At 46.6% G+C, this 19,800-nt stretch overlaps 3 protein-coding genes across 3 annotated transcripts; 1 reads left to right on the top strand and 2 right to left on the bottom strand.

The window, feature by feature from the left end:
- Positions 1–996: 996 nt before the first annotated feature.
- On the top strand, positions 997–7,662 carry LOC124662468 (peroxisomal membrane protein PEX14-like). Its single transcript, XM_047200303.1, has 19 exons — positions 997–1,082; positions 1,156–1,194; positions 1,318–1,458; positions 2,376–2,514; positions 2,606–2,698; positions 3,168–3,233; positions 3,324–3,440; positions 3,540–3,978; positions 4,317–4,498; positions 4,600–4,681; positions 4,755–4,969; positions 5,056–5,262; positions 5,382–5,559; positions 5,676–5,837; positions 6,246–6,277; positions 6,381–6,423; positions 6,503–6,570; positions 6,840–6,878; positions 6,969–7,662. The coding sequence occupies exons 1-19, from the start codon at positions 1,054–1,056 to the stop codon at positions 7,407–7,409; spliced, it is 2,712 nt and encodes a 903-aa protein (XP_047056259.1). The 5' UTR covers positions 997–1,053; the 3' UTR covers positions 7,410–7,662.
- Positions 7,663–8,747: 1,085 nt separating this feature from the next.
- LOC124662467 (putative glutaredoxin-C2) lies at positions 8,748–9,535 on the bottom strand. The gene has a single exon (XM_047200302.1). The coding sequence runs from the start codon at positions 9,533–9,535 to the stop codon at positions 9,218–9,220; it is 318 nt and encodes a 105-aa protein (XP_047056258.1). The 3' UTR covers positions 8,748–9,217.
- Positions 9,536–19,208: 9,673 nt separating this feature from the next.
- On the bottom strand, positions 19,209–19,526 carry LOC124662466 (putative glutaredoxin-C2). The gene has a single exon (XM_047200301.1). It carries the CDS (start codon positions 19,524–19,526, stop codon positions 19,209–19,211), a length of 318 nt encoding a protein of 105 aa, XP_047056257.1.
- Between the last annotated feature and the right edge of the window lie 274 nt (positions 19,527–19,800).

The raw sequence follows: 19,800 nt of genomic DNA, 5'->3' as shown, positions 1-19,800 counted from the left end.
TTCAACTAACAAATATGAGTAACTCCATCACAAATACTAGGCATACATGTGGGTTCATACACATACATACACATACATACATAGAGTTCATACACATACATGTGAAATTTCATATGTAGATTTCTACACATCTATGGTTCAAACACATGCATACATGAGGCTACCATCTCCAACACAAACAATACAATATAGAGTGCACAAAAGAAAGAAAACATGTCTAGGGTTCATGTCCAAATCTAGCCCGATCTATGAAATTAGTGGATGAATGGAGAAGATTTGAAGGAGATTACCTTGACAAATGGATGGGAACGATCTCCACTGGACGGATCCGACGATTTGGTGGTGGATTTGGTGGGGGAGAGGGAGGAGAGAGAGAACCGGGTTGGGGAGGAGGAAGAGAAGAAGAGAAAGAAAGAAGAGGGTCGGGCCGGGCGCGCGCGGCGCCCAAACTTAAGTCAATGTGTGGCGCCCTTCCCGTGGGCGCCACACTTTCAAAGTGTGGCGCCGGCCGGAGCGGCGCCACTCGTGCCGCCACGTCGGATCGGGGTCACCGGCTCGGCGTCGACGGGCCACGTAGGATGGGTGTGTGGCGCCAGCGCCAGGGGCGCCACATGGGCATGTGTGGCGCCCTTGGGAGGGGCGCCACACAAAAGGGTTAGATTGGTGAAATAGTTTCGCCGGAGGGTCAGTCTGTGCTTTTCTTCCACTTTTGGGTTATTTTTGTGTAAATCGCCGTAGCAGCTATAGAAGTGTTCCAGCCAACTCACTGCCCACCAAATGTGGACCCCGCCGGTCAGCGGCAAGAGCAGGCGTCGCAGTCCTAGGCAGGGCAGGTGGGAGCGGCTGGGCCTCCTCTCCCCCGTGCGGTTACTCTCACTGCCTCTCCCCCGATTCGACTCCGCTCGATCCATCCCCGTCTTCCCCGCACCCACCGCCGGAGCAAACCCCAAACCCTCGAGGCCAGGCCGCGGCGACGCGGACGCCGGTTCCGCCGCCGCCGCCGCAGCAGCAGCCGGAGCGCTCCGTCCGACCGTCACCAGATCTAACAACAGAATGGCGATGCGCGGCGTCGATTTCAAGTGGTCCGTCCCCCTCCCTCTCCTCCCGTTCTCGATTGATTCTTGCTTCATCTTACCGAATCCGTGGGCGCTGCAGGTACGACGGCTTCTTCCTCTCCATGCTCGTCACCAGCGTGTATCCTTCCCAGTTCCCACACGCACGCACTGCTTTCTTTCTTCCCTTTCTCTCTTCTACTCGAAGAATCTGTGGTAGTATGTATGTTCTGTATGTGTGTTCTTTCCTTGACCCGGTACGAAGAGTCATCGTGTCCGTCAACTGGGGGAGGTACCGCCTCTGCGCCCACCCGCTCCACATATGGATCGTCGTCGACTACACCGCCGTCTTCCTCTTCCGCCTCCTCATGTTCCTCGACAACTGGCTCGCCGCTGGGATGGGCCTGTAAGTTGTTCCCCCCTCCTTTTTTTTTCTTCTCCTCATGATATAGCGAGTAACTTGCTGAAATGGAAAATCAGTGCTTAATTGTGTTACATATAAATAAGTAGTCCAAATGCACAGTTGTAAATTCATACCTCCATAGTCTTAATCCTTAGGATAAACTACCAAAGTGACTGAATACTGCATATGGAATGGTTAAATGATTTATGCACTACACATACTGAAGCCTTCATTAGCGATGAATGCAGTTCTGGATTCAGTGTCGTGTTCTGCTGAGGTGGACTAGTGCAAAGCCTGTATCATTTTCGCAACCAAATCTTCATACATAAATATTTATCCGTGAAACTGTTATCAGCCCAAAATTCAGGAAAAACATGCCGGCTACAAATACTAGCCAATAGCACATCATCGCAGTTTATGTTGCTTTACCGTACAAGCCTCATGACTTGTTGGCATCTTTATAACTCTCTGAATAGTCTGCCAGTTTCTTTAAGTGCTGTGCTTATTTTTTTTGGCCTACTTACTATTTTATCTCAACGTGTCACCATACAAATTGCACAACACCAATATTTTGCATAGTCTGGTGTTTCGGACACTTTTTTTTGACTTTTTGATATGTGATGATGCTGAAACAGAACTTGGTCTTCAAGTTGAAGCTGTTAAGAGTTTGCTGTGGGACTGTATGCTTCCATGATTACAGTTACATTCTGCGGTGCAATTCTATGGCAATAGTAACAATATGCAATAAAACAGGACATAATCATTTCTTTTGAAACACTCTCTAAGACAAACATTTTTGTACAACAGCGGATGGTATCGGTGTTTTAATATTTCTAGATCTATATCTTGAATTCTGAAAGAACCGGATTAGCTTCTATACTTTGCTGTACATCAGTGACTTTTTTTATAATAAATTTCAGGGATCTTGGATGGCAACAGAGATATACTCGTTTCTGTGGGAGGATAGTTGTTCTGTCAGTTCTCGTACTTCTTCTCTACCCATTTCTGTGGGTTTGGACTGTGATAGGAACATTGTGGTTCAACAGTGCAAGGACATGTGTAAGTTCTTTATTGTGGATGCGGGTATTGCTATCACCATCTACGGGGAATCGCTACTTAGCACTTACTGCAAATTTCACTCCATCCGCAGTTGCCAGCGGAAGGACAGAAATGGGGCTTCCTGATATGGCTGTTCTTCAGTTACTGTGGGCTCTCATGTATTGCATGTGTGGCTGTTGGAAAGGTACTGCTGTTAAAATTTGCCGCGACAAAAAACTTACAGCTGTCATAGGATTCAGATATTATAATTGTACTGCTTATCCATGATTACTATTGTGCAAAAGAAGAAAAAAAATGTCGATATTTAGCTTTTGGAAGTTCCATGTCAAGCAAAATCTAGTGATGTAGCATATGCTCTTCCACACAATATTAGTCAATTTAGCTTGCTTGTGTTGACTACAGTTTGAACTAGATGTACTAAACTTGTGGTCAATGTGTGCCGTGAGTTGTTAAGTCAACATTGGTTTGTTCATGTTTGCTTTGCATTAGCTAGGAATAGCATCATATCCAGTTAATAAAAACATGATGCATCTATTGAGTGTTCCTAGCAAGACAAAGCGATGTCTAAATTCCAGTGGCCATGATTTGTGCTGGGCTTTAACTTACTGTTATGAGTCCGTAGGCTCACAGATTGTCTTTATGTTCTGTGGCAGTGGCTAAACCGCAGGCACGCTCTCCAGCTGAGGGCACAGCAGGGGATTCCAATATCTGAATACGGGGTAATGTTTTTCTGTACCACATTGTCCTAGGAAGTGATTATCTGTGTGAACATTAGCAGCTTGGAAGTAATGCGATGTTCATGTATGCAGGTATTGGTTGACATGATTCGCGTGCCTGACTGGGCATTCGAGGCAGTTGGCCTGGAACTGCGAGGAATGGGCCAAGACACGGCGTACCATCCCGGCCTCTACCTAACAACCGCCCAGGTGAGTTCCTCCTATCAATCAGCATGGGGCCAAGAGTATTAATCAGGCATATATATCCTATGCAGATCTGATAAGTGTGTTAAAAAAATGTGCAAACAGAGGGAAGCCGTGGAGGCTCTGATCCAGGAGCTCCCCAAGTTCATGCTGAAGGCCGTCCCGACGGACTGCAGCGAGTGCCCGATCTGCCTAGAAGAGTTCCGCGTGGGCAGCGAGGTGCGTGGCCTCCCATGCGCCCACAACTTCCACGTGGCATGCATCGACCAGTGGCTGCGGCTGAACGTGAAGTGCCCGCGCTGCCGCTGCTCCGTGTTCCCCAACCTGGACCTGAGCGCGCTCAACGGGATCCGCGCCAGCAGCGAGCAGGACCGCCCGTCTGGCAGCGAGGTGACCACGACAGCGGCAGCAAGCCGGTACGCGCCGGCGGCGGGGCAGAGCTACCTGGTGCGGCTGCAGGGCCTGCTGCCCCGGCCAGTGGTGGTCGGGCATGGGAGTGACGATGACGACGTGGAGAGCGGGGAGCGGCGTGGCGGTGGCGGCGGTCGATGAGCGGCCTGTTCGCTGAGACCGAAGCCGGCCGTGTGATAATGTACTGGAGTGTGTTTTTGGTGTGTAGATTATGTGTATGTAGCGTAGGATATATGTAAAATACAGTAGATAGGCTGCTTTACAATGGAGAGAATGTGTGTGCAGCATGGAATTCATCCCATCCATTCATATAGAGAATTGTGTGTTGGTGATGGAAAGGAGAAGAGAAAACAGATCGAGTTATTGTGTGGAAGGCAGTCCTGAAGGTCTGTGCCCCATCTCACCCTTCATGGTAGGATGTTGGGCAAAGTGAGTTGCTGTCGTTTGCCTCTTTTTTCTATGAATATGAAGGTCTTCCAGGTCGTATTTTCGAGGGAAATTGTGTGGAAGGCAGAGGAGAGCAGAGGATAGGAAGTTTGTCAAGTGTGAAGGATTCCTGCGGCGTCGTCTCAACCGAACTCAGACTCTTGACTCAGACCGCAAGCCTGACCTGTACACACACGCAGACCTCTCGAGACGATGAGGCCAAGCCAGTTAGTATTGTTGGTCTCTCCTTCCCAACAAAATTAAGACGACGACGACGTGAGCTCAAGCAGACGACGACTCTCTCCATCCTCATCATCGATCAAATCAGGGAAGGGAGGATCCCCCATCCATCGGGATGGACTCCAACAGCAACGCCAATCCGCCGCCGCCGCCACCGCCACCGCCGCAAGGTCCGTCAGCCCACCTTCCATTCGATTAGTACCCAATTCGATTCAGTTGAGTCAATACTTGTCTTCTCCGCAGCAGATGCCGGAGGAGACGGCGACAAGGCGCCGGCCTTCGACGCGCCGCAGCAGACGCCGCCGCCGCAGCCGGTGAGGGAGGACTACGTCCAGAACGCCGTCAAGTTCCTCTCCCACCCCAAGGTCAGGGGCTCCGCCGTCGTCTACCGCAGATCCTTCCTCCAGAACAAGGGCCTCACCAGCGACGAGATCGACGAGGCCTTCCGACGAGTGCCCGTACTGCTCCGCCCAGCCTCCTTGCTTGATTTTGCCAGTCTCTCTACCTGATCTCATCTCGTCTCCTCTCCTCCGCCGTGCTGCAGGATCCGCAGCCCACCGCTGCTTCGCCGTCGACCCAGGCCCAGCCTGCCCCTCCTCCTGCGGCCGCCGCCGCGCCTCTGCAGACTTACGCGCGGCCGCAGTCGGCAATCGTTGTCGCTCAGCAGCACCCCAGGTTCACCTGGTACCGCGCCTTCGTCGCCGCGGGCCTCTTGCTCGGCTTCGGAGCCAGCGCCGCCGTCTTCATCAAGGTACCTTCTGCCTCCTCTCCTCTCCTCAAAACATGTACTAAGCTTAGCAGCCAAGCTTACACATAAACAACAACAACAACAACAACAACAACAACAACCATGTTCAACTGCCTGCGCAGAAACTGTTCCTCCCCAGGCTCAAGTCGTGGATCCGCAAGGTCGTCGCCGAAGCCCAGGAGACCGCCGAGCTCAAGTCCAAGATCGACGACGAGACCAAGGAGGCCGTCAGGGCTTCCTCGGAGGCCGTCTCTGCTATCGCCAAGACCAACCAGGAGTTGCTTGCTTCAAAGGACGAAGGTTTCACATCCACCTGACCCAGCAATCTTAGTTCACCATTTCACTATACATGCAACTTTTCGCTTCTTTCCAGAACCCTTTTCATCTGTATTATATCCATTCTCTCTACCTGGCAGAAAAGAAGATACTCGTGACTCTGACGCATGCGCTGGATTCCCAAGCAAAGGTGCTGAAATCGTTGAGCGAGTCGCTGAGTCATAGCAGGGACTCCGTAAATGTTACCAGGGAGGATAGGTTTGCGCACTATCGCCCGTTGGAAGATCATGCCGTGAGGAATGGTCAGTACCAGTTCTATGTACCGTGTCCTACTTCAGCATTTCTCTCTTTGTTGCATTCAGAATTTCAGATTAGGCTGCAAAGCTACTCAGCGGAACCATGCTAAAAACCTTGCTTCAGTGTTTCTTGCTTTGCATCAAGTTTTTTAGGATGCAAAGCTAGTCTACTTGCCGACGGAACCATGCTAAGAACCATGAACTCTACATTTCTCCATCATTTGTAAGGTCTTATGTTGCCATTCAATCCCAGTGTACGGGAAATGCTCCAACTTATTGTGTGGCAATGCCCTATGAAGCCATCGATATACATGCATGTCCTAGATTAGAAAGATCTTAATATGTATGATTGTAGTGTAGATGATGATAACTAAATCTCACCATATTTATTTGTTTTTTGACCCTGGTGTTTAGGGCCTGTTAACACTCCATGGAGACCTCCTCAGGTGTGCACCTACGTTGTTCATCCTATTATACACTTACAATGATATATATGCTGGTGCTTTGGAGAATTCTCCTTTTTCTGAACTGCTTTTCTCCCTTTTGTAGCAACCTAATATGTATGGTGTGCCAAATGGTGACTTTGGTTCAGGTTAGTATATCTTGTTTAAGCTCCTAGATGCTTCCACGTTTCATGCTACTTAACCAATGGGGAGTTGTTTCTTTAGCAGGAAGGCCTTCATTTGCGCCAGCACCTACTGAACCTACATCTGGATCATTTTCAAGATCTTATGTTGAGGTAAGCCACCAGTCAGCTTATAATTAACACACACCTTGCTTTTACTGAAATTAGACTATTAGTATGCACATAGCGACACCTTGTTTCTTGAATGTTGTCTTACTTATAGTGAGATATACTTCACCCAAAACTTTTTAACTATTAGCATAAATTTGCATTTATCCTGTCTTGGAGATAATGCCCCCTAGTAGAGTTTAACTTTCCTTGGCGATAATGCCACCTAAGAGAGCTTGAGCTCACATCCTAATTACTTACACTTATGCTTTCAGCAGACAGTGCAGCGAGCGGATAGGTCTTCTGGGAGTAAGGTGCAGCTCTGAACCTTCTCTTTGCTGCAAACAAGAGTGCTTCTTTTTTGCTTTCAACTGATGTAGAGTTTATTTTTTGCTAAAATATAGCAGCCATGGGAGATGCCGCAATACGCACAGCCAAAGCTTGGCTATGGATCCAACACCCACTTGAGCGAGGATGGATCATACTCCGAGGCTCAGGAGAACTATGGCCCTTCGTACCACCAGAACGGAAAGGCCCCTGATTTCCAAACGGAGGAGCCCAGGCCGCTGACATACAGTACCGGGGCTGAGGAAAGGCCGCCACCTCAGCGCCGCTGGGTTCCCCCTCAGCCTCCAGGCGTCGCCATGCCAGAAGCCGCGGCTGCCATACGTCAACCAAAGTCCCTTACAAAGCAACCGTCGAGCGACATGTCCGAGGCAGCTGGTGAGATGCAGGTGAATGGTGCCCAGAGTTCGTCTTCTGTTGCTGCCGAGGTGCCGGTCAATGGCAGCGCCGTGAGTGATGCTGGACGCGGCGAGATTGAAGAACAGGTGGAAGCCATCTGAGTAGCAGGCGGGCCAACCAACGACGCGAAGCAGTCTGTCTGAAGTTCTAAACAAGGTTCTAGTCCGTCTAGCAGTTTGTCATAAGCTTGTGAACATATTTGGGTTGCTTATTGCTACGGGGTAGCTGAAGATGGAATAAAACAGATCACTTTTATATCTTGCTATGTGGTTTTGAGTTTAGACTATGTATACTACTACTCTATACGCTGAAAAAATAGTAAGAAAAATTCTTATGGTTGTGTCTTCTGCACAATATTGTTTGTCTTGTTTGATTTTGAGAGATCGACCTGTTGGCTTCAGCTGGGACACGCTGTTACTTATCCAAGTTTTGCCTAACATGCTTGCCAGCTATACATTCTTGTCATGGGCAGTTGGTATTGTTGAACATGCATCGTTCACTTACGCATTTTTTCTCGGTTTGGGTGGCCAATTCAATTGGATCTTGATTGATCTGATGATCACCACTATTTATAAGGGAGTTTCAGCCAACATCATGAATTGCATGTTTATGTGCAGAGTTTTCTGGTGCTATCTCAGGTTGAAGATGGCACCTAGATGGACTATATATAGGATTGGAGTCCCAGGCTTATCAACTGCAGATTAAGACACAGTATAACAAGTGGATATCAGTATCACTATCATCATGCCAAGAGAGATCAGCGAGGGAACAAGTACCATAGGTAGATACTACGCATTACATTAGAAACTCCATATTAGATCGTACTCAGTAGATTGCAATACACAGCTGCCATCTATGAATAGCCGGGAGAAGGAGGTTGAGTTTTTTTTTTTTTTTTTGTTCTAGCTGGGAAAATTGACAAGCAGTAGAAAACTATCCTTTTGTTTCAGTACTCCAATTTTTCCGATTCTACCCATGTCACCATGTGTATAGCCGTAGCTGTTCAACAGTTTCAGTTACTCAAGATACTATGAATCGACTTCCTGAGTGCAGCTCCTGTACGTGCTTTGCACGGAACAAGTAAGACATGCAATAATTGCTATAACTGTAGGGGATAAGCATACTGATCAGCTAAGTGCCTAGTGGATCTGTATCAAGCTATATGACGTGTGCTATGTGACGTGATATATGTAGGGTGAATATACTCCATGTAGTTATGAACTAAGCAGCAATATATATATTGTGGATTTCCCTCATAGGCAAACATTCTTGGCACACCACATCTACATAAAGCGTCAAATTACAACGACAGATAAACATAGAAGCTTTGATCTTCGTTTTTTTAAAAGCTTTCATCTCTCTCAGAACCTGATCTCTCACAGGAAGTACAAAACTGAAAGATCACGGCCGTTATTATATCTTTTTTTTTTTTTTTTTTTTTGAGGAAAGTTACCACGCATTCATTAAACAAGCATTTGATTACAACGCAGAAACCTCAGGAACACCCCAGAAACACCAGCTGTGCCAACATATTGCACAAAAGACCTTACAAAAAGGAAAATAACAAAGAAACCCTGAAGATCTCTGTGCAGACCTCCGACGAACACCTCCTGCACCTGCCGCCGTCGAGAACGCCGGAAGGGAAGAAGATGGAAACCGCACACCAGGACTCGGAGGAGCACCCTCGCAGACATCGCTGCTTTATGGACCTCAAACCGCACCCGCCGCCGGCGGGATTGCCTTCTTTGGGGAACGTGGCCGTTATTATATCTGGTTACATTGCCAAAACTAAGTAGCTGTGCACTCACTGTACTTTCAGTAGCATAGCCCTAGCTCGATTTCGATGTTTCGATCACACGTAACTGCACGAACTCGTTACTCATCAGCCATTGCTGTCGTACTTGATTCCTCAGAGCCAGAGTGCACCGGCCTGGCGAAGGAGCGGCACGAGCTGGCCGCCGAGGTGCAGCGACATGACCCGGTCAGTGGGGCCGACGAGCGCGCCGCCGATGAAAACCGTCGGCACGGGCGGGCTCCGGCCGACCATGCCGGCGAGCGCTCTCTCGACGTCCTTGCCGCGGGGGTCCTTATCCAGCTCGTGCACCGCCCAGCTGACGCCCATCTCCGTGAAGAGCGTCTGCACAGCGTGGCACATGCAGCAGTTGCTCGCCCCGAAGATCACCACCGCCCGCTGCGACGCCAGCGTCCTCACCCTCTCCGCCGCCATTGCTGATCGGGTTGTTTAGTGCCTAGCTACCCCCTCTTTTTAGGAAAACGCTGACGTTCCCCCGGGGGATCGCAGCTTCGTTCCTCCCTCTCCTACGTCCGACACGTGCCTGTGGGCCCCATGTTATCTTCTTCCTCCCCACACGTTTTTCTCTCCATCCCTATCTCTTTCCGCCTGTATCCACGCCGACCTGGCGACCTCGCGCTCCCGACCGCGCCCGGCGGCATGCTCGTGCCCCGGCTGCGCCCGGCGACCTGCTCACGCTCCCGGCCGCCCCTTTGCCGTCCACCTGTGCCGCCGCTTCGCCGGAGCGCAGCCCACGCCGCCACTCCGCCCGTGTCCTCCGTGTTGAGGACGATGAGACTCTGCCTCAGCTCGCGGCTCCGCGGCCGTTGCAGCTCGTGCCCCCGCGGCCGCTGTGTTGGGATTCGCCCACGGATCGATCACATCAAACTAGACGAACACACGCGACACAAAATTTATCGCCAAGGGTGCGTGTCACGCACCCTCTAAATTTTCCTCTCTTTATTGCTTTTCTACTTTTTCTCCACGTTACAACTTCTGATTACAAAGTGCGGCCTCAACGTGTATATATACACGACTAGCCGAACCGACCCAGTGCAACCTAAACCGAGTCCAACCGGACTACAACTCCTAAACTATACTACGAAACCAGCCAGGACTTGCACAACTAGCTAACACGAAACTGACTGGGACAAGGACTCACACGTACACACTAGGAAATTAACCCAAACTTACCAAAGTTTAGATTATTTCCAACAATCTCTCCCTAATCTAAACTTGTCGTCTCCTTGTACTCTTTGTACTTCTCTGGTCTTGACTCCTTGCAGATTCGCGGCTTGTCGACTCAACTCCAACGCATGATCCGGACTACCAGCCCACACGGTCGCATTTACGCGTGCAACGTGCAAGACTGGACGCACCATCAGTCTTCACGTCGTTACTAATTTAACTGGTCACTGTCCCACTACACGCCAAGCTTGATCTCCTTGCCGAGACACGTAGATGGCCACCTTGCCACCTTGTCTTCGCCCACATCGATCCTTGCTCCCGAGCAACTCCTCAAATGTGACGCGCTTCAACTGCAACAAATCCTCACAGAAACGAGCACTTGGACACGACGACAACACTTGGACACGACGACGACGACTCACTGACGCGATACAGACCGCACGTACTAACGTGCACACACATGACTCCTTGACTCATCGGACTCCTCCGAAGACGACCTTGACGAAAACCCGCGGATGGCGATCTTGACGAGACTCCCGGTACCACACCTCGGCACCACCTCTCCCATCAACGATCATCCACCTCCACCGCCTTGCCAACGACAACACCATGCCGCCCCTTCCGTGTCGCTCCACCGAGCGACGATCGCCCGCCGCCTCGCGTATGACGGCGTGCCGCCATCTCCATCCAATCGCTCTACCGAGCGATGATAGCCCGCCCCGAGGCGCTAGTAGGGTCGCCTCCCCGGGGCAAGCGTAGCTTCAAATCTTCGACCTTGCTCTGATACCAAGTGTTGGGATTCGCCCACGGATCGATCACATCAAACTAGACGAACACACGCGACACAAAATTTATCGCCAAGGGTGCGTGTCGCACCCTCTAAATTTTCCTCTCTTTATTGCTTTTCTACTTTTTCTCCACGTTACAACTTCTGATTACAAAGTGCGGCCTCAACGTGTATATATACACGACTAGCCGAACCGACCCAGTGCAACCTAAACCGAGTCCAACCGGACTACAACTCCTAAACTATACTACGAAACCAGCCAGGACTTGCACAACTAGCTAACACGAAACTGACTGGGACAAGGACTCACACGTACACACTAGGAAATTAACCCAAACTTACCAAAGTTTAGATTATTTCCAACACGCTGCAGCTCGCGCGCCACCGCGCACCGCTCGATTTTGCGCCGCCGCGCGCACCAGTAGTCCGGTTGCCGCGCCGTGTGTCGGCAGGGAACAGATCGTGGCGGCACTAGGGCTGCTCGCGAGAGGACACGTGGAAGGGCAGGGAAGAGGGGCTGGAGAGCTCGCTGGACGCCGGGGACGCTATCGTCCAATGGTGGCCGGAGTGCTGCAGGTGCTCGACCTTGCCGCTCCCAGGCCTCTGGCCATCTTTTTTTTTTCTATTTGTATGTGATAGCTGCATACACAGGCCTGGATGCTACCCTAGTTTGATGATAGCTACAATAACATCTTTTTTGCTACATTCTTTTTCTGGTTGAGCTAATACCATGTTTTCGATGAAAATAAGTTGTTTGCTACATACCTATATTTTTCTTGCTATTTTGATGATGTGTTTTTATTCGCATAAAATTCATGGTTCTAGGTTTTCAGCGAGAGGCTCCGACAAAGTCACTTTTGCTACTTTTGTTCTTGGTTTTTGCTATAATAGCATATGCTTTTTGCTACAAATAGTCTGACGAGGTCTCCGGCGAGTCTTCGACAAGGTCGATTTTGCTACAGTAGCAAAAAAAAGCTGCTACATTTTTTGTGTTTTTTTGCTACTTTAGCATATTGTTTTTGCTACCATATCTCCGGTGAGATTTCCGGCGACGCCTCCGGCGAGTTCCCGGGTGACATCTCCGACGAGTTTTTTTACGAGCTCTCCGATGAGGTCGGTGTTGCTACAATACCAGAATTTTTTTGCTACAATAGTACAACATTTTTGCTACATCGTCTCCGGCGAGGTCTCCGGCGAGTCTCCGACGAGATCTGTGTGTATTTTTGGTGAACCGTGTGTTGCTACAATTGTGTTGATTTTGCTACAAACGAACCGTTTTTTGCTACTTTGGTGCATTATGGTAGCAAAAGTGGGACTGAAGTATACTGTGACACGTGTCATGATCTGGACGGTCCAATCGAGCTAATCCAACGGCTGTCCACCCGGGGGATTAGAAATCTAATCCCCCGGGGGACGCTCAGCGTGACCCCTCTTTTTATCGATCCCAAATTCCCAGCTCAGTTCACTTAGCTAGTTGTTGTTTCTTGGAGTTGTATGGTAACGATGACCGAAGGGTGTCTATTTATATATGTTCGATATGATGAGGCTAATCGAGGAGGTGGAGGTGGTCGGCGCAGAATATATGTTCTCTGCCAAGATGTTCTAAGTACCACTAATTCTGTGACCTTTTTCTTTTAAAAAGGGGCCAATGTTAGTTATCTGTTATCCGATTCAATAAATTTTGTACAATGATGTTTTGAATAACTAAAATTGGCGGTGAATTGCGGTTCGAGACATGCTGAACTTAATTGGTTATTCAAGCATTTGAAAACGGATGGTGGTATCGATCAAATTCGATGTCCTTGGGTTGATGATTCATTAGGTTAATAGGTTCCTGGTATGCTAGGTTTGGAACCACTCTAATCACCCCCTTTTGCCACTTCAGGTTTTTTAATTGCCACTTCAGTTGACAAAGAATACATATTGTTTTTTTTTTTGAACTAAGAATACATATCCTTTGGTGTGGACATCGTGCATCATGTTTTATTTCGGCTGCAATCTGGCTAGTACATCCTTTTTAAGTGGCCTACTTTGTATTCTTGACGTGGCACCACGGCGTCATTAGGAATTTCCACCTCGGGATAGGAATAAATTGGCAGGAATAAGGCTGGTCATAGTGGGGAGTAACTTAGAGTAGTAACATATGACATGTTACTAGTCTAGGTTACTACCTTCATAGTGGGTAGTAACTTATACGTGGTGTCATGCATTATATCATTTATTATGTTGTAGACTCATCTTGCCTTGAGGTGTGTGATGTTATGGTAACATAGCTAGTTACCACCTCACTCTCTTTCTTCATTTATTAGCATGCCATGTCACCAAACTGCCTTGAGATGTGTGATGTTACTAGCTATGTTACTCCCACTATGAGCAGTCTAAGTAGGCGATGAATTTCAACGCCAAATAGGCAGTAGGCGCAGGAAGAATAAGAGCTCCCTTTGTACCGTGTGAATATCTCTAGAATAAGCCTACAGTAATGCTTACTTAATTCAGAAGGCAGTAAGTCATCTAAAAAAAATCAGTAAGGTTGAAACATCCAAATGTATACTTTCTATGTTTTTTTAATCAAGATATCACCGGTGCTAAGTTGTTTCGTCATCTGTCGCACAAATAAGAAATTTTATGGATTGTATTTCCATTGTTTTGGGTTGTGTGGATCTTCATTATGCAGTGGTAAGGTGTAAACTATGTTGCTTGTGTCATTTTAATGTGACAATTAAGTTAAGAAAAGCTCTGTTTATTGAAAAATGATATTACCAGAGATAGGGCAATTATATCGTGGTTATGCTTTCTGGCAAAGAGCTCGTGATCCTATTATCGATGGGTTTTTTTATTAATCCTGGGGTGCATGCACACCAAGTAATTTTGACAATAGGTTTGCATTTATCTGGCTCAAATATATAGAACGTCCCGTTAATTGCATGTTGGATCCACCGATGCATACTATAGCCATGTAAATTTGAATCCTTCACTACTAGAAAAAGGGTTAGCAGTGAGATCACTAGCACCTAAAAATAGTGCACCATAGCTATCACAATTAGCAATGACGCACTACTCACCTGGTGCACCACTCCTAAGTTTGACCCACCCCTAGACATAGCAATGCCACTGCCATTTGACGTAGCCGTGGCACACCTATACATGGTGCGCCATTGGTATGTCTGGGGGGGGGGGGAGGGGGGAATGTTGTGGAAATTTTTAAAAATAAAATCTTTCGAGATGACCATGTGTTATGTTATCTAGTTGCAACAGAAATTAATAAAAATGAATTTCGATTTTTTTTTGCAACATTGCGTCATGTATCGGTAAAATGGCTTTTCTGGTTGCATACGACCTGCGATGAAAACGTTGTTTTATGTGAAAAATAACCACTCAAAATTTTACATCCAATTTCAACCTCCGAAACTCAAAAAGAAAACATGATTTTTTTCAGGTTTTAGATTTCAGGCAAAAATTTCAAAAAAAGAAACAAATAGCAATGCCGCACCATGCTGGTGCGCCACTACTAGTGCTCCCTCCTTCAAAATTCAGAACTGGCTGGCCACTTACCCCCACTTCTTATCCATCTCCCTACTCCCTCCTCCACACATTTTATTCTCCTCCTCCTCCTCCTCCCTTCTACTCCTCCATCCACTCCTCCTTCCTCCTCTCCGGCGACCCTCCCTCCGGCCTCCCTCCTCTCTTCGGCGACCATCCCTCTGGCCTCCATCCAAGTGTGCACTAGGACAAAAGGTTGTGTGTTGCAACGGAAAGAAAAAAACTGCGCCACAAAATGCAAGTTCTCATTGTCACGACGATGACACCGGGTTAGATGACACTATGCACAATGATAGTGTGAATTCATCTTACATTATAGGCACAATGATAGTGTGAATTTATCTCACATTAAACGGTTGTTGTGTAGTAGCAGGATATTACTAAATTCATTGAAATTTTTTCTCCCGCCATCTACATCTCATTTTTTCTTTTTTTTGAGGAAACATCTAAACACAATGCAACGAAATTTAATTAGTACACTCAGTCGTTCATAAACTACAAATTTGTGTCACCCCTGCCTATTTTTCAGAATTACAATACTAGGCACTGTGGCGCGTCGAGGGAGTGGGAGTCGAATGCGATGCGATCAGCCATCTGGATGGAAATCCAGGTGGATGATACATACGCATGCATGTTCCGCGAGTCCAGTCGACATGCATGGATGGAATCGAAGGTCGTTATCAATTTTTATTTTATTTGCAAAGGATCGATCGATGCTGATGACAAAAATGAGACAGATTATTATAGCTTTTGCCTTTTGAAGCTACTTCGGTCAGATTCGAGAAAACAAAAAGGAGACAGATATTATAAGCTGCTTCCGAAGTCACTTCCACCTGTGCTGGCCGCCTGCACACAGTTCGATTGATCGGTTCCTGATTAGACAGAACAAGGGTACCTGATTGTAGATACGATGCGATTATGATTTGATCGGAGCTGGTGCCCCTGGTTTTTCCCCGTCGGCCGGTGCGGCTGGAGCGCTTGAGAGAGTGAACGTGCACACGCCGGCTCGGACGTGAGGTCAGTCGACGGTGATCCGCCAGAAGTGCTCGCCAGCCGGCTGCCGGACCGAAAGGCGAACGACGGGAACAATGGACACACATATTCGCCTACTTGATCTGGAGGGAGAGGCGGCCGGCCGGATCGGACCCAGACGCTCGCGCCGCCCACCATTTCCCGCACGCAGCTTGCGCAACACATCTACCGACCTCAACCGCGAACTGAATCACACCATGTTCGATCGTGTACCTGCCACTGCCATCGTCCAAGGGGTACAAATTAATGTTAAGCATAGCCACCTTTTTTCATCAGTTAGGACATTTAGTTTAATTGGTTAGTGCATCAATCAAGTTCGAGACCCTACTCTATCAAAAGATAAAGAAAAAAATACGGCCCACATCGGATTGACATTAAGGATTTTGTGTTTAATTAGTTAGTGCCTTAAGCTTTCACAACTAGAATGTCTTTGTTTGCTTTTGTTTCACAAAAAGAGTATGGCATGTTCTCCGTGCATTCTTGGCCATAACTACCTTAATATTTGTGCGTTGTTACCGGATGATAATTAAATTTGCGCGGAGGCATTCTCTTGTCTTGCCTTTTCTGTTTTGTAAATTTGTGTGGCTAGAGCAATGCATTTGTGTGATCTTGCCACAACAAAAATGTACACATGTTGGGTCCTTTCACACCCACAACCGACAAAATAAGAATCAAGCTCCTTCAATTCCAACAAAATATACAATCAACTTTAGAGCACATAAAATAGGAAAAATAAAAAGATAAAACATAAATTCATGCTCCTTCAAATCCAACAAAATAAAGGACAAGTGAAAACACCAAGACACATATACTGCGTCGATTGATACCACGTGTACCGTAACTCTCGTGGCATTCAGAAATAAGTGTTTTCTTCGCACCGTTTAATTAGCCTTGATTTTCCAGAGTTGACTCAGTCGACACCATGTTAGTTTTGAAGAAATAACAAACACCTCTATAACTGCTATGGCGTACAATGTGACATGAAAAGTTCAAATAAAAAATGGCACTAAAACTAAAATTGACATCAACTAGCATGGATGTCGCTTTCTTATCTTATATATATGCAAAAGATAAATAATACAGTAATATTACTCGAGCAAAAAGACAAGAGGAAATTAAAATGACATTAATAGAAAGCACAAGGTTTTCGTTGTCTAAGTGGAATTCTTATTTAGAATCATATCAATTCAAAGAGATTTATTTCTCAATTGTTTTGTTAATTTTTATTCTGAAACCCTAATTTTTTTTTGAAGAAGCGCAGGAGAGCTGCGATTTCATTGATAGAGGAAAAGAGTTACAGGGAACTCAAAGTACAAAAGGTTACAAGAAGGCCCCCCGGAGGTAGCCCGAGCACATGCGATTACTCTCGCGCTCTAAGGTGCCGGCAACCCGCCAACGCCCAACACGATCGCTCATCTATAATATCGCCAAGTACCTCGACCGGTCGACGCTCGCGGGCCCGGAAAATCCGGTCGTTACGTTCGCGCCATATGGCCCAAATGACCAGGAGAGCGATAGACTTGCAAGCCTTCACCTCCGTTGGCACGGCACATGCAAGGGAGGCTAGCTAAGCCGACAGAGGGCCCGGAGAAAGCCAGGTCCCCGCCCGGAGAGGGCCCAAGACTTGAAACCCTAATTTTGGAAAGCAAGAATTCTAAATTTTGTTGGGTTATTTCAAAAATGGATCAACATTCAACTTTCCATTGTTCAATTACCCACATATATGACTTGTTAGGTGGTACGTTGAGGTGGGATGCCATTAACCACCACACTCTCTCCTTTAACAGCAAAGACTAGCTCAATACTCACATGTTCTTATGAGATAATAAATGAGTTTATGGAGATATTTCCTAAATTATATTCAGTTTTGAGGATGTCTCTATCAAGGGCAATGTGCTTCTCTGATATTTAACCGAGTAACTACGTATATGGTAAGAAATCAGTTAAAAATTAAACATGCAACATTTGAAAATAAATACATTCAGAGACAAAAAATGGAGTTTAAGATGAAATGCTATTAATACTAGGTCTTTAACTACTGACAATCAATATAATGAACATCAAACCTAGAACATGTATAGTAATAATTGAAGATATCATCATGTTTCATCACATTAAACAAACAAAAAAATAATAAAAATGAAATCTTGCTCTTTTAGGCCCAACAAAGCAAACTCGAAAAAACACCATGACTCATACGTTATCTCAATTGACCATTACTATGATTTTTTCCACACATAACTTGTTGGGTTATTTCAAAAATAAATATTTTATTTTGTAATATTTAATTGTTTTAATTTTCACCCCTCTACTCAATCGATAGACCTGTAAGTTTAAAAAGTGACGCCATAATTTTCTCCCCTCTACCCAATCGATAGGTCTTACATGGGCATGCTTACCGGTTCTGGCTGATGATGCTGGCCTGGGCGTCGACACAATTCAAGGCATGTCCCAACTGATGTACTTTCTCCACGGGAGCTCAATGCCGATGCGGGTGGTTATTGCCATGATTTTGACGAGATATCCTCCAAAGTTCTGTGTGGAAAATTTAGAGACCATACTGTTCATATCATTTTTTGTCCTCAGTTCCGAAGATGTGATGGACATGTGATCACCTAGCGGATTCTTTTTAATTAGAAGTTCCCTGGGCTTTTAGCAGAAATCAAATTCAGTTGTCGGTTGTAGATGAACCCATTATTGAAAACATACTTTAAAGTGTCAAAACATTGAGGATTTTTTTCATGTACATCAAGAGATTCTATGTTTGCATACAAGTTTTCATGAAAAACTAATATTGTTTTTGTCCCGTGTAAAAAAGATAAATTTCGATGTAGCAAGGTGACTAGTCACGAGACATTTTTTGTCTTTTTTATATATGTCAGATAAAATGTTTTTTTTACTTGTGTGCGAACATAGAGTCTTCAGATGCACACACCAATTTTTTTTAAAACTTTTCTGACATATTGAAATTTATTTTTTTATGTATTTTCATAATAGATTCATATAATGGGAACCAAAACACCACCACCGGCTTTTAGTGCGTTTTTTTATTTGTCAGGGTTCTTTTCTGCAATTTGGGAACAACGGATCCAAATTTGGATATGTCTGGTTATTCCTCACTTAAATTGATTCCTCATCAATATCAAAATACAGTGATGTCACATTATGTTGCTCATATCATGCTGATCAACTCAGCGAATCTGTGAATCTATATCGATATTATATATGTAGAGTAAATATACTCCATGAACTGAGCAGCATCTTATATATTTTGGAACATTCTTAGCTCACAGCGGCTAGGTAAAGCATCAAAATTTCAACGACAATATAAACATATAAGCTTCTTTCTTTTTTGAACGAAAGCTTCATCTTTCTCGGAATACTCATCTCTCACAGGTAGTACACAACTCAAAGATCATATCCGTTAATACATTGGACGATCTTTTCGATTTTAAGTAGCTGCACGCACTATATATACGATAACTAGCTTAGCTCAATTTCGAGGCTGCGATTACAGGTAACTGCACGTAGGCATCAGACATTGCTGTCGCCTTCAGTTCTTCAGAGCCAGAGTGCGCCGGCCTGGCGGAGGAGCGGCACGAGCTGGCCACCGAGGTGCAGCGACATGACCCGGTCGGTGGGGCCGACGAGCGCGCCGCCGATGAAGACCGTCGGCACTGGCGGGCTCCGGCCGACCATGCCGGCGAGCGCCCTCTCGACGTCCTTCCCGCGAGGGTCCTTGTCCAGCTCGTGCACTGTCCAGCTCACGCCCAGCTGCGTAAAGAGCGTCTGCACCGCGTGGCACATGTAGCAGTTGCTCACCCCGAAGATCACCACCGCCCGCTGCGACGCCAGCGTCCTCACCCTCTCCGCCGCCATTGCTGATCGGATTGTTTGGTGGCTAGCTCTCGCTGTCTCTCTCGCGAGGTCACGATCGATTGATCTGATCAGGTCAGTTCACTTGATCTAGCTAGCTAGGCTGTTGTTTCTTGGAGTTTTATGGTGGTGATGACAGAACGGTTCTTATTTATGGATGACAGGGTCAAGCGCAGTGAGAGAAGGAGGTGGTCGATGCAATATCACGCCGCCTGAACGTGGCTAATCGGGAAGAATATATGTTTTCTGCCAAGAGGTTCTACCACTTTTCTGATCT

This window comes from Lolium rigidum, chromosome 6 (genome assembly GCF_022539505.1).
Source record: "Lolium rigidum isolate FL_2022 chromosome 6, APGP_CSIRO_Lrig_0.1, whole genome shotgun sequence".
Taxonomy (NCBI): domain Eukaryota; kingdom Viridiplantae; phylum Streptophyta; class Magnoliopsida; order Poales; family Poaceae; genus Lolium; species Lolium rigidum.
The sequence above is the reverse complement of the archived record's forward strand: the minus strand, read 5'-3'. Positions and strand labels throughout refer to the sequence as shown.